Below are 13,973 nucleotides of genomic sequence, written 5' to 3' on the forward strand. Positions count from 1 at the left end.
AGAAGGCTGCTGGGCCAGTAGTTAGCAGGGATTTCCTGACTACCCTTTTTAAAGATGGGCACTATAATGGGTAGACCCCAGTCCTTTGACATTTGCACAGTGTGATTGATATAGGTGAACAAGGAAGCAAGTACAGAGGTCCACCATTCCAAATTACTGCATAAGATTTCAAGAGCAATAAAATTATTACGTGGATCATTGCCAGACTTAAGGTGTTTTATAAGGCCTGTTATTTCAGAGCTTGTAACGGAGGTCAGCTACGGAGCTGGTTAATATTGAACTCTAAATCAGATTCAGGCAAGTCTTCTTGTGCACATAACACCCTAAAATGGCCCTCCCACTTTGTTGCCAGTGTAAGATAAGGAAATGAAAGGGGCCTATTAATTGAATGGGAAGTAGCAACATCTAAACCAAAATTAAAAATAAATGTTCACATTTTTAAAAGATTATATTGGTAATCAATTTTTAGCCTCTCATGGCTTTTGGATCTTTAAGGATGAAGACTGGGGCAGTTTGCTATCCAAAATCAGTCTGGGTCTGATTCTCACCCTTTGACCCCAAAGTTCCAAAAGGCAGATCAAAATGGAACCAAAAAATACTGATAATCTGGCCCATTTTTTTCCCTTGTTTACGGGAGTGGGAAAAGGTAAAAATGCTTTTAAATAAAAATAAAGAAAATGGACTTCTAGAAAAGAGTCCTAATCTATTTTGCAAAAATTAAGTTGTACATATTTTTCACAACTTATTTATATATATCCAATCAAATCAACAAGAAGTACATACTTTAAAAAGAAAATATCTCACCCCTTTTTTTCTTACCTTCATTCAGCTGATCTACAGATTGTTTTAAAACTAAACTGGATAATGATTCTACCACTGTATTTCTTTTTCTAAACCTGTACCAATGTAAATGACAAAAAACACACTTTAAGCGTATTATTTAATTAAAGCGACTGTCATAAAAACAACGAATCATAAACATGCTATACTCCCTGCAGAATGAGTAATCTACTCAATCTACAGGAAACAAATTATATTATTGCACAAGTAATTTCCAAGAGTGTAGTGCTAAGCAAGCACAGATTTGAGACCTCTTGCCCGTCTGTCAGGGAGAACAAGGGAATGGAGCCAGAAGATTATGGACAGTTTCACGCAACTGCTTTGCTGTGTTGCCCTCAGTCCTGGAACTAGAAATAAGTAATGCTTCCTTAAATCTTGCTGTCCTCACAGTGCATCCTTAACACACACCCAGAATAGTCTGCCCCATGTTGCTGTCCATACATCTAGCTTGCAACATTTTAAGGGCTGTGACTGGTGGTTCCCTCTGCTGACATTCCACCCCCACTCACCATTCGCTGCCACAAGAAAAGCTATCTCCAACTGGCATGCACAAGGTTCTAGTTATTCTATGCAGTACATTTTTCCCTTCCTATCTTCCTGGAGATCAACTGAATATTTTTAAAATTTCTACAGTTCAACTAATTTCTCAAAACTATGGATCAACCAGTTGATCTTTCAACAAATAGGTGGAAACTCCCTTCCAGTGGTTTCTCAGATTTGTGCAGCTACTGAGTAAGTGCTGTTGATGACCTGCAATTTGAGATAGGAGTTTAGCTATGGAGGTAAGAAAATTAGCTGCAAGCTACCTAATAATATTACATGAGGTTCCAGAAGCTTCTGGGAACAACCACCACTGGGAAAGGGATTCAACAGGCTAGTGAAGTAGAAGAGAGTAGTCTTTCCAATTACATTTCCAATTACTTGCATTAAGCCAAGGACAGGCCAGTCAATTTCATGGCTTTGCACTCTCTAGGTCAGCCTTTCTCAACCTTAGCAACTTTAAGATATGTGGACTTCAACTCCCAGAATTCCCCAGCCAGCATGGCTGGCTGGGGAATTCTGGGAGTTGAAGTCCACATATCTTAAAGTTGCTAAGGTTGAGAAACACTGCTCTAGGTAAACCAGCTGACCCGTTAGCACAAACCATTTAAAATAGAAAAAAAATGTGGCTGCAGAAGCCAGGTCTCCAATCTTCCTCAGTCAAAGGAGGTGAGAGAACAGGTCCAACTGGATGGAAGGGGACAGTCCCATAGGGAGCTAGCAGAATCATAGGAGCCACCGGTTTGCTGCCATAGAACCCATCCTTTGAGTGAGCTTCCCCAATGGGCATCAGCATGCAGTGTCTGGAGGTAGGATAAGAGAGACACCACTTCCAGAACAGAGCACCTTGGGCTGCCTTAGCTGTGAGTAGACAGTGAGATACAGGTGGTGGCCTGCAGACATGTCCTCTAGAAATATTTACTGGGCTGTCCTCACTCTGGGACAAGGTGGCTATGTGGATTTACCCTATGTGATTTGATAGCTAGAACAAGCTCTTGGGCGATCTCAATTACTTGACTAGTGCAATGTTACCATTTGAGGGATATACATAGTAAAGTTCTAAAATGCAGCAAAGATGTTACTTGATTTTGGGAAGGAGGGCAGGGGGATGATAGACCATAGATCCAGTTTATTTCTCAATGGAATCTACAGCATATATAAAATTTGAAAATTGCCATTACTCCTTCATCCAATTTCATTGTTATAAAAATAACATAAAAATCAATAGGTAATGAAAACTTTGAGCTTCTCTGTTAAAAGAGCAAATGCCTCTTTCCAAATTAACTAGAGCTCTAGATAAATGAAACTGGATAGCATATAGTACTGTATTTTTTTCATTATATAATAACATAATCCTATCCTGATAATGTGAACCCTGCAACAATGTCATAGAATTGTTCCATCTTACTTTTGGCAAGTGTGTAAAGCTTCTTTCATTGTAGAAATTCCCATCTGGATATCCTGCTGTTCAAATGTCATTGCTGCTTGAATAACTAATATGGTGCTATATCCTAGGGCATGGTACATGCTATCTTTAGACCTATTTTGAAAATAAAATATAAAATAAAGAAGGTCAGTTTGCGAAGAGAGCCAATTACATTTGTCAAAAACAAGATTCAAATTTTACATAATGTTTATAGAACAGTTTACTCCTAAAATGCTACATTGTATTCAACATAACGTTTTCTTGAATGTGGTCACCATGACCATTTATCCCCATAAAATGCTTGAAATTATGTATTTTCTTTATTTGGGAATTATTTTGGAGTCCAATCTCCTTTGTGTTATTTGCTTTCCCAAGAATATATAAAATAATGCAGCATACATCAAAATTTGAGTTAAAATAGTCATTAATTTTAAGTGAAAAAAATGAGAACACTTTAGATCAGGGGTTCCCAAATGTTGCAACATTGTGGCTCCCTGTCTCCCCATAAAAGTAATTACCTCACTGAGGCTAGGGTTGGCAAGAAATAATTATGCCACTTTTAATAATTAAATTTTAGTCTTATGTCAAAAAGAATAACAAAAGAATCTTACAACTTTATAAAATAAAACGCTCCAAACAAAAACACAGTTTTGGGGGGAAAATTTAACATTTCTGACCAAATAACAGGTCTGAATGAATAAAATTTAAATATTTTGCAAACTAAACACATATGGGAGTATTTTAAAAGCTCATCAAACTAGTTCAAAAATACTGGTTTAAAGAACACAATATCGATTCATGGAAGCCTTATGCCTCTGCTGGGAAACGGAATCAGGTGAAAAACTGTGTTGTATATTCAGCAATACTCAAGGTCTGAGTTTGACTGCCATGCCTGAGGCAACATTTAAAAACGTTTTGTGACCCTTCTCTCACCCACAGTTGAAGAAGCAAGAAGCTCTGCTTTAGAGAGTGGGAAAAGCACTGTTTTTAGGCAGGACCAGAAATTAAATCAATGAAAGTGACTCTATTCAGAGGCCTTAAATTAATTTCTAGCTACCAGATGGCAACTCCAGCAAACAAAACTCACCATGGCCGAAGTAATTCCAAAGCTTCTGAAAACTTGTTGTTAAGAAATAAATTTAATGCCACTGAGCACTCTTCCAAAGAACACTTAAGGTCCATTTTTGTAGCCCTAATAGGTGCACAAACAGAAAAGAAGTTTCATTACATTTAAATCGTTACTAACACTATTACGAAACAGACCCCACAATGAAGTTCTGTTGCTTAATACGGTCAGATTTTGAATGTCCGATCTAGAGGCAAGATTAAATCGAAATAATAAAGAGTCTGTTGACTAATTATTATGACATAACACGTTTACGTTTCGTAAATCATTCCATCAAGTTTATAGAGTATTATACTGTCAAAGTTTGGAGTCAGGGAGAGAAACGCATGTGCGGTACTATTTCCTAGCCCCATCCCCTCCAACTATGGGCATATAATTGATTGCTCCAGGTAATATCCCATATATTACAGCAAGCTGTAGTCTACAAATATGTATACTATGATATAATCTCTGAATGCTACACAATTGTCATTTTTGCTGCAGCAGACTAATGTAGCTAATCCTCAGAAAAAGGACAATTGGACACTTAATTACAGTTTAAGAAATCAGTATCTTGGTGCTAATAAACGTATCCTCAGAAAAGCTAAGAAGCCATGATGAAAGAATTCTAGCAACTGCTGTTCTATTTTTATACTGCAATTGATGTTCCAATTCTTGCACTTCTTTCTCCTGCTTGTCCTAGATAAAGGGCTAAAAGGGAGGGAATGTCCATCTGTTCTTGTTTTGGCAATGGCCAAATCTGGTATCCTGTTTGATTTTGAGGTGCAAAGCCTAGTTCCCACGCATGCTGATATACACTGCCTGCTCAGTATTTCCTATGAGTAGAAATAGCTAAAGAAATCATGGAAGTTCGATCTGCAGTATTATGTCCAGCCTGGGATTCCTGGCATCTTATTCCTCTAAACTTTGGATTCCAGGCGATTAAGAGAGCTTTAAGACTTTAAAAGGTTTTCAATTAGCTGCACAGGAAAGCTTGTGGTGGAGGCTTCCAAAAAGCCAGTGTAACCTGCTGTATGTTCCAGAAAGATAACAGAATCAAATCTTCCAAGCTGTGAAGGGAAGATGTGTCCCTGATGGATAGAAAGGAGACTTTGACTCAGAAGGCAGAGGTGGTCCCAATGAGTGAGATGGTACAACAAGGCAAACTACAGAGCAACAGGGTGAACCATGGCTGAGGCTACCAAGGTGTGATAAGAATGAAGTTGGTTAAATCTTTATCTTCACCAGAACTCTGACCAACAGTGGAATGGGTGAAAACATGCAGAATGGGAATCAATTCAAGAAAAAAGGAAGAAGTCACTAACAGACTGGAGGTCTAACCCATCTCATTGCAAAAAGTCAGTCATTACCTGTTGTCTTACAATGCACACAGATTGAGTTTGAGGCTGTGACAGTGGGATCTGACAGAGTCTGTTTCCATTTTTGGTTAGCTTTCTGGTATGGCAGAACCAATCAGTGAGGATGTTGCTATCTCCAGGTTTATGGTTTGCCAGGATAAAAATTGAAGGAGTACCATTTTTTTACACACTAGACTATTGTGGAACTGTCTAATATAATCTGACCAGTCTGGTCATGGGACAGTATTGGAAACGTAATCATGACACTGCCTTCTATACTGAGAGATGTTTGGATATGTTCATGTGTCTTAATGCTTCATGGCTGGATCATGTATCTCAGATACAAACGATCTGGAGATGAGCTCTTCATCTTTATACAGATGCACAAGTGTTGAGGAGGGAAGTGTCAAAGAAACACTTCCCGTGAAATTGTCTGAAATCAGCTATTTGTAGAGGGAATTCATGATGCAGGGCAGAACCAAGAGGAGAAGCTATTTATTTGATCTCTCTTCCACCACAATTAAAACAGAGCAGTTCATATACATCCACAGTAAAAAATAAAAGCAATCAAACAATATCAAATGATTATTCAATCTCATGGCACCAATTTACCTTCCCAAGACTCTCCAAAGTAACTCTATTCTTAATACCATACAGAAAACAAGTAGGGTGGAGGCAGACTGAATTTCTGGGGAAGACTATTTCAAAGTGTAGATACGCTCACTGAGAAGGTTCCACTATAAGCCTTCACACATACATACTTTTTACATCATGAAAATGGGGAATCACAAGCAAATTCTCTTAAGATGTTTGAATCAGATGAGTTGAAACGAGGTGGAGGAGGTAGTCCTAAAATACTTTGGTGCCAAGCCATATATGGCATTAATGGTCAAAACAAGAACTCCGAATTGCAATTAGACGCAAATATGGAGCTATCTTATGTTTATTCTTGCAGAAGTGGAATGGAGATACACATGGATATACTCTCTATAAATGTAGTAATACATTCAGAAAAAAACTCTTGGATCGTGGAGCAGTCAAATGATAAGACTCTGAAGTAAACAGATCTGTTTAAAGTAAGGAAGTAATGACAACAGGGTACTGCAGATACGTACAGGATGCATCCTGTAAATCCCCCTGCAAATCTACAGAAGTAAGCCACAACTCCTTCTGCAAGCGGGGAAGGGTGGAAGCAACTGGTATCATCCTGAAACAACCCTGCTTCAAAAAATAGTTGAGATGGCAAAGGTCCATCTCAGTCTGAGCCCAAAATCCTCCTTAGGAATGATAAAGTACACTCCCCGTGGTTTACAGAGGAGTCGAGGGTGCTGAAGAGGGTTAAGAGACGTCTAGAGCGCCGCTGGAGGAAGACACGGACTGAATCCGACCGAACACGTTAGAGCCGCTATTAAGGCCTACATTGTGGCGATAAGGGCGGCGAAGCGCCAATACTTCTCCGCCCTTATTGCGTCTGCAGAGTGCCACCCGGCGGTCCTGTTTGGGATCACCAGGTCCCTCCTTGGTAAGGGGGATGTGGTGGTTCATTTGCAGGGCTGCACGGAGGAATTTGCAGAGCACCTGCAGGATAAAATCGCTCGGATTCATTCCAAGTTGGACTCCGAGTGTGGTGCAGGGTCTGGGGAGATACCAGGGGATCATCCTTGCCTAGTTAGCTGGGAACGGTTTGATTCGGTTGTTCCTGAGGAAGTGGACAGGATCCTTCGGTCTGTGAGGGCCACCACGTGTCATCTGGACCCATGCCCCTCCTGGCTGGTGAAAGCAGCTCGGGAGGTGACATGTGGTTGGATCCAGACGATGGTTAAGGCATCCTTGCAGGAGGGATTAAAGGAGCACCCTTTAAAGAGGCATTGGTGCACCCCCTCCTCAAGAAGCCCTCCCTGGATCCTACTGTACTGGACAACTTTCGTCCAATCTCCCACCTCCCCTTCTTGGGGAAGGTGGTTGAGAAAGTGGTGGCTTCACAGCTCCAAAGGGTCCTGGAGGAAACGTATTATCTGGACCCTTATCAGTCAGGTTTCAGGCCCGGCTATGGAACGGAAATGGCATTGGTCGCACTTATGGATGATCTCTGGTGGGAGCGGGATGATGGTAGTGCGACCATCCTTGCTCTCCTTGATCTCTCAGCGGCGTTCGATACCATCGACCATGGTATCCTACTGGGACGGCTCAGGGATATGGGGGTGGGCGGCACAGTTTTGTGCTGGTTCACCTCCTTTCTCCAGGGCCGGTCCCAATCGGTGGTGATAGGGAGCAAGAGGTCCCATCCTCGGCCCCTCCTTTGTGGGGTGCTGCAGGGTTTGGTTCTCTCTCTGCTCCTTTTCAACATCTATATGAAGCCACTGGGTGAGATCATCCGTCATCATGGGATGAGGTATCATCAGTATGCTGATGATACTCAACTATACATCTCCATCCCTGGCGAGGTAAGTGATGCTGTGAACGCCCTCTCGCGGTGCCTGGAGGCTGTGAGGGTCTGGATGGGGAACAACAGGCTCCAGCTGAACCCTGGCAAGATGGAGTGGCTGTGGGTTAATGGCTCCTCTGTATCCGGGACATTGTCATCGTTGGTTCTGGATGGGGTAGCACTGCCCCAGACAGACCCAGTGCGTAATCTGGGGGTCCTCCTGGACTCACGACTCCTGCTCGAAAAGCAGGTGGCAGCCGTGGCCAGGAGGGCTTTTGCACAGCTTCGGGTTGTGCACCAGTTACGCCCTTTCCTGGATCGGGATGCCCTGCGAACAGTCACTCATGCCCTCATTATCTCCCAGATAGACTACTGCAATGCGCTCTACATGGGGCTACCCTTGAAGAATATCCGGAAGCTTCAGCTGGTCCAGAATGTGGCCGCGCGAGCAATTTTTGGGGCCCGAAGAAGGACCCATATAACACCTCTGCTCCGTGAGCTGCATTGGGTACCGGTTTGCTTCCGGGTCCAATTCAAGGTGTTGGTTATCACCTTTAAAGCCCTACATGGCATGGGGCCAGGTTACCTGAAGGACCGCCTTGCCCCCACGATCTCAACCCGTCCCACACGATCTCACAGAGAGGGCACGCTTCGGATCCCCGCGGTAAAAGAATTTCGATTAGCGGGGTCCAGGAGGCGGGCCTTCTCTGTTGTGGCCCCCACCCTTTGGAACATCTTGCCCCCGGAGGTGAGACAGGCCCCCTCACTCCAGGCCTTTCGGAGGGATTTGAAGACCTGGCTCTGCCATCTGGCTGTCAGGATTTTCTTTCTCATGGGAAAGGATTCATCCCGTTATCTCTACAACAATAACAAATAATATTTTGACTACAGAGATCATGTGAAAAACACCTGTTATTGTGTGTTGTGTATTGTGCTATTTACTGCCACCTATTGGCATGTGTATGCTAGTTACCCAGTGGGGGTGGCATAGAGCTATAATACAAGGGGAGGAAAATGTTCAGCTTCTCTGAGTAGTTGTTAGTTGTTTTAGTGTTAGCCACTATGTAGGTTTTATGGGCTACGTAGTTGTAACAAAGTACCAAGTAGCGTACCTCTTCTCTAGTAGCTAGAGATTTTGTTAAGCTTGTGTTGCTAATAAGTCTTGGATGCTACATTAAATGAGAAGATGTGTTTTTCTTTATATTTTGTATGATATTTGCATTTTATGGAATTTTGCATTTTTATCAATAAACACCAGTTAGTATATATTTTCTGACTGGATTTCTTTGGGAAACAAGAAATGGACATTGCATTGTGTTTGCTGTCATGGCTAATATTTTCCTGGAGTTTTTGCTGCGCTCTGCACAAACAGGAGTGTTTGTGATTATCACTCTGCCCGACACTGGCCTGGGGCGGGGAGGGAGAATTTCAGAAATGGGGTTGGCTGGCCCCTTAGCGACCTGGTGTGGCCCCTATTGGCCTCTTGGATTTTTTAGCTTTTTTATGTTTCTAATGTTTGGTTTTTATAACTTTTAATTGTATTTATGTTTTTAGTGTGTTGTAAGCCGCCCAGAGTCCCCCATTGTGGGGAGATGGGCGGGGACAAGTTAAATAAATAAATAAAAATAAAAAAATAAAAATACCTAGAGAAGGCAAATGGACAGTCCCCCAGAGTTACATTCTCAATAGCCCCTTTTTGTAAAAAGGAAGAAACCTCTGACATAACTCTGGAGACACTTTAGGAGTGACAGGGTGATCCCCAAATAATTGACAGAGCTCAGAGTGTAGTTATAGAAACCTATGCACTTTAAAAATACCTTAAAAATAACCCAGGCACTTAAGTGGTTGGCATGGAATACAGTATTTGGAATGACTGGCTTTTTCCAACTGAAAGGGTAACAGCCTCTGCTTGAGTTGTGAGCAGGGCCATAGACTGTAGTGGGGGGAGGTATGAAGTAGGGTTGCTGAAGCCCCCATTTATTCACTGCTATACAAAGCTTCTGAAATTGCTTCAAGGTATCATCAGTTTTATTGTTGAATAATCTGTCCTTATAGAAGGAAAGATCTTAGTTCCCATTCCAGATTATACCCTTAGCTAGATTACAGTGCTTAATTTCATTTTAAGAAGGATATAGACTGGTAGTGAATGACTTCAGAGAAAATAAGGATGCCCAGCAGGCTGGATAAACTTGAGCTATGGAAAATATTGAAGGAATATGTATATTTAGCCTGGATCAGAGAAAACTGAGCTGCTAATGACAGCATTCTTCTAATACTTTAAAAAATAGTTAAATAAAAATTCTACTCTGCTGGCCAGAAAGAGGGCTAGATTTCATGATTTTAAGTTACAGAATAGATTTCAGATGAACATTTTTTTTTAAAAAAACCCTTTCTAAATGAAGGGTTTCAACAATAGAATCAATTCCTTAAAATAATTGTAGTTTTTTTTTTTACTAGAGATTTTCAGGCAGAGTTAGGATATTTATCTTTTTACAGGCTTTAAACTTCCTACAACAAGCAGGAGGTTCCACTAATGACCTAACAGCCCACTTCAAATTCTAAACTGTACTGCTTTTTCCAAACAATTATGAACCTTACTATTATGCAAGAATATAAAATTCTATTGTTCTTTTAGCTCTTAGGAATGCTTTCATTCAACTTAATAGTCAACTTGCCTTCTAAACTCTGTTCATTTGCCTTAATTAAAAAGGAAGGAATGACAAAGTATAAACATAATACTGACTAAAATCAGTGGAACCAACATCTTTCTATTTAATTGAATAGTTCAACAAAAGGGGTCCATAGATCTCTTTTAAAACTCTTTTAAAATGAATAGACTCATACATGTCTACATGATTAGCAATGGCATTTCAAAGCTTGAAGTAGGTCATTCCTATCATCTTTGCCTAAGAATTTTTAAGTAAGAAGCAAAAATTTAAACATGATTCCTATGCTAGGGCTATTACAGATAGGGAAGGTTAAACTAAGGTAATAAAGCCTGAGCAAATATTGGAAAGAGCAAGATTTCCATATAGGCAAAGGCTATAGCTTCATATAACTTTCTCTTATTTTCCTTTTTCTCACACACCAAGGTTATCTACGAGTCCATACAGGTAGTCCTCAACTTATGACTACAAGAAGGACTAGAAAATTCATCATTAAACAGTCCAGTTGTTAAGCGAGGCATTACATGACTGCACCTGATTTTACATTTTTTGTGGTCATTAAGTGAATCACCGTGGTTGTTAAGTGAATCAAACAGTTCCCATTGATTTTGCTTGTGGAAGCTGGCTGGGAATGTTGCAAATGGCGATCACGTGACCCCGGGATGCTGCAACCGTCGTAAATACATGCTGGTTGCCAAGCACTTGAATTTTGATCACAGTCATAAGTATGAGAACCAGTTGTAAGTCACTTTTTCAGTGCCATCGTAATTTAGAATGGTCACTAAACGAATGATCATAAGTCAAGGACTACCTGTACAAGCACTTTTTTCTCTACCAACTATGCAATGGGTCCAGGATACACATTTAACTTTTTTCTACATAGCACAGGTCTACATTTTATTGGCATACAATGGTACTTATGTTCAGAAGAAGTATAGAAGGCCCTATCAGTCATCAGAAAAAGTATGACTGAATCATACCTGCCAAATACAAACATAACCTTTCATTTTGTATTATATTTTTTTCGGTAAGAATTATGAAGTAAATACAAGTTGCTACCAACTGGTAGATTTTCAGCCAAAGAATGTGAAGAGATTTAAAAAAAATACTTTTTAAAAAGTGAATTCTATGGGAGGTCCAGATAATCTTTCCCCACTTTTCCACTATTTTCTGTACATTATTTTTAACCAGGAAAAAAAAATACTCTGAGAAAACAATTAAATAGATTTTTAGCATTAGGAACTATTTTTCTGAAACCACATTATTAGCTATTGCTTCGTGGACAAAATAATATTTTGAGTACGGTATTCAAATTATATTTTGATCCTACTGGGAAAATATCATTAGTAATTCACTAGCCATCATATCCTTTGTAATTTTACTGCTGTGGCAATTGTTAGTTAGTGCCTCAGAAGTTACCGGTGACAAAATATATCCCTCAAGCTATTTGAAATAAGTCTTTTAAAAACTAGTATTTCTCTGTTTTATGTGTGTGTGTCTATACACACACACACACATATATGTATGTGTGTGTTTGTGTGTGTGTGTATAAATAAATAAATAGTATTCAGGGGAAGTGCTACAATCTACTAAAAACATTGTTTTTTCTCTTTGTTTTATCCATTTCAGAGCTATATGCTCCTCTTCTCCACTTATTGGAGAGTCATATTCTTTTTAAAAAGGGGGAATTAACAAAAAAATAATTCCCTACAGCAAGACTATTTTCAGTCTTATTTATAATACATTGTTAAGTTACGCATGCATAAATACACATGCATAAACTGGTAACTTCCTAATCACATTATGTATTAATCTGTGAGCTTTATAAAAATCTGCACACACAATTGCATGCAATACCCCCCCACACACACACACAAACTCATTTTATTGCAAAATATTCACCTTATTTTAGTATATTAGAGTCAAGAACTGAATCATAATTAATATTTGTTGGAAGATGTATAACCAACATTTCAAATCAAAATTACCTTGAATATTCAGGAAGTATAAAAGATGACTGAACACTCTGATCTGGGTGGGGCAGATTAGGTCTTCCTTATCGGAATTCCCTTAGGAATAATTGTTGTTTTATTATTTAAAAGCAGCAAAGGACAAAATTGTGATTGTGATTCACCAGTCAGAAAACTGAGCATGCACACAAATACAGCACACTAGCTGGGAACAAAATTAACTCATAATGCCACCTCATATTAATAAAAGGATCTCAAGGGAAGGCTCCCAGAGCTTAACAATGAGTTAGCCAGAAGAAAAAGCAACAAAATCAAAGCAAATATTTATGGGACTCCCACTGCGTCATTCAAACGATGGCTCAGATCCAGACTCATGATTATGGCTGAATAGCCCTTTTTCCATGATTTCATATAAATTACTGTGAAGTTGCACCAAGTATGCTGCCTGGATCATATACTACAGTAGTAGAGCAGTTCTAAATTTAATGAGATGGAAGAATATAACATGCTTGCTAGCTTTGAGACTATCAGTCTCCTACAAATTAACTGCTCTAGTTAAACCAAATATGACTATTATTAGGTAACATGAGCAACTGATTCACTGATCATTTCTCTACCTACCATATTTTACAGACATGTATTCTTACCTCTGTAACAGTTTCAAGAACATATCTCTGTATACACAAATGATCAAGCTAGAGATCATTTATATAATCAGAAGCACAACAATGACTGATATATAGAAATTACCAAGAGAAAATGAAAAACAATCATTCATGAAATTAACTCTTAAATGTAAATTTCCCCACAAACATCAGAATACAGTACATACTGAATTTGCTCTATTTTCATCACTCAGCTTACTACATGTTTTTAAAATGAAACACTCATATAAAGTGGTTTCCCGGAAAATAATACATACAGACTTTCTGCAATCAATTTTAGCAGCTCCTATGTTGAGAAAAGACACCATATACTCACAGAATTAAACTAGGCAACTTCTGGATGATTTAACTGCAAATTGCTATGTGAAGATAAGCCTCTCAGAGAGATGATTCATTTCGGTCACACAGAGAAAAAGCAGCCAAAAGCACCCTGAGAAGGTTCCGTTTTTTTATTCCTCATTGCCAGTGGGCTTCTTATTAGTTATGAAACCGAGCAGGATACAAAAGTTCACACAACAGCAGGAATCCTCTGCATCGGATTTTACAAGAAATATCCATTGACAGGACTGCAGCTACAGCAGTCCTGGTAGATGATGCCTCTGCAGGAAGAGGATGCTGGGAGATTTTCCCAATCTATGATGCAGCCTAATTCTAATCCATCACTGCCCAACTATAAAAGGGAAAAACTGGATCTCAGAAGCAACTCAATGATTTCTGTGTTTGAAGAACAAAACCAGGAGTTAGACTAGAGCTTTGTATTCCACTTAATGAAAAGATTTGTAAACAAAATTTACACTTCATCTATTAACAGAACAGAAAGGTCAAACCAACACTATTTAAAAATTCAATATCCCCATTCTTAAGATAACCTTACAATAAACAGAGCGTGCAATATTTAATGGAGATTCAAACTGCTATATCTAACACCTGATTTCTTTTCAGATAGCAGAAATTGTGACATTTATAGTAAATTGGGTA

The 13,973-nt window shown here is 39.5% G+C and overlaps 1 protein-coding gene across 1 annotated transcript in view; it reads right to left on the minus strand.

Moving 5' to 3' along the window:
- TTC39B (tetratricopeptide repeat domain 39B) overlaps positions 1–13,973 on the minus strand; it is a 70,340-nt gene that overhangs the window by 23,085 nt on the left and 33,282 nt on the right. Inside the window, exons 3-5 of the mRNA XM_088129932.1 lie at positions 3,894–3,998; positions 2,789–2,920; positions 820–896 (exon numbers count right to left, since the gene is read on the minus strand). Coding sequence (XP_087986058.1) covers positions 820–896; positions 2,789–2,920; positions 3,894–3,998 — 314 coding nt within the window. The remainder of the gene's footprint in view (positions 1–819; positions 897–2,788; positions 2,921–3,893; positions 3,999–13,973) is intronic.

This window comes from Python bivittatus, unplaced genomic scaffold, assembly GCF_059951505.1.
Source record: "Python bivittatus isolate LINGU-HERP-01145 unplaced genomic scaffold, Pbiv_v1 ctg000850_np1212, whole genome shotgun sequence".
NCBI classification, from domain to species: Eukaryota; Metazoa; Chordata; class Lepidosauria; order Squamata; family Pythonidae; genus Python; species Python bivittatus.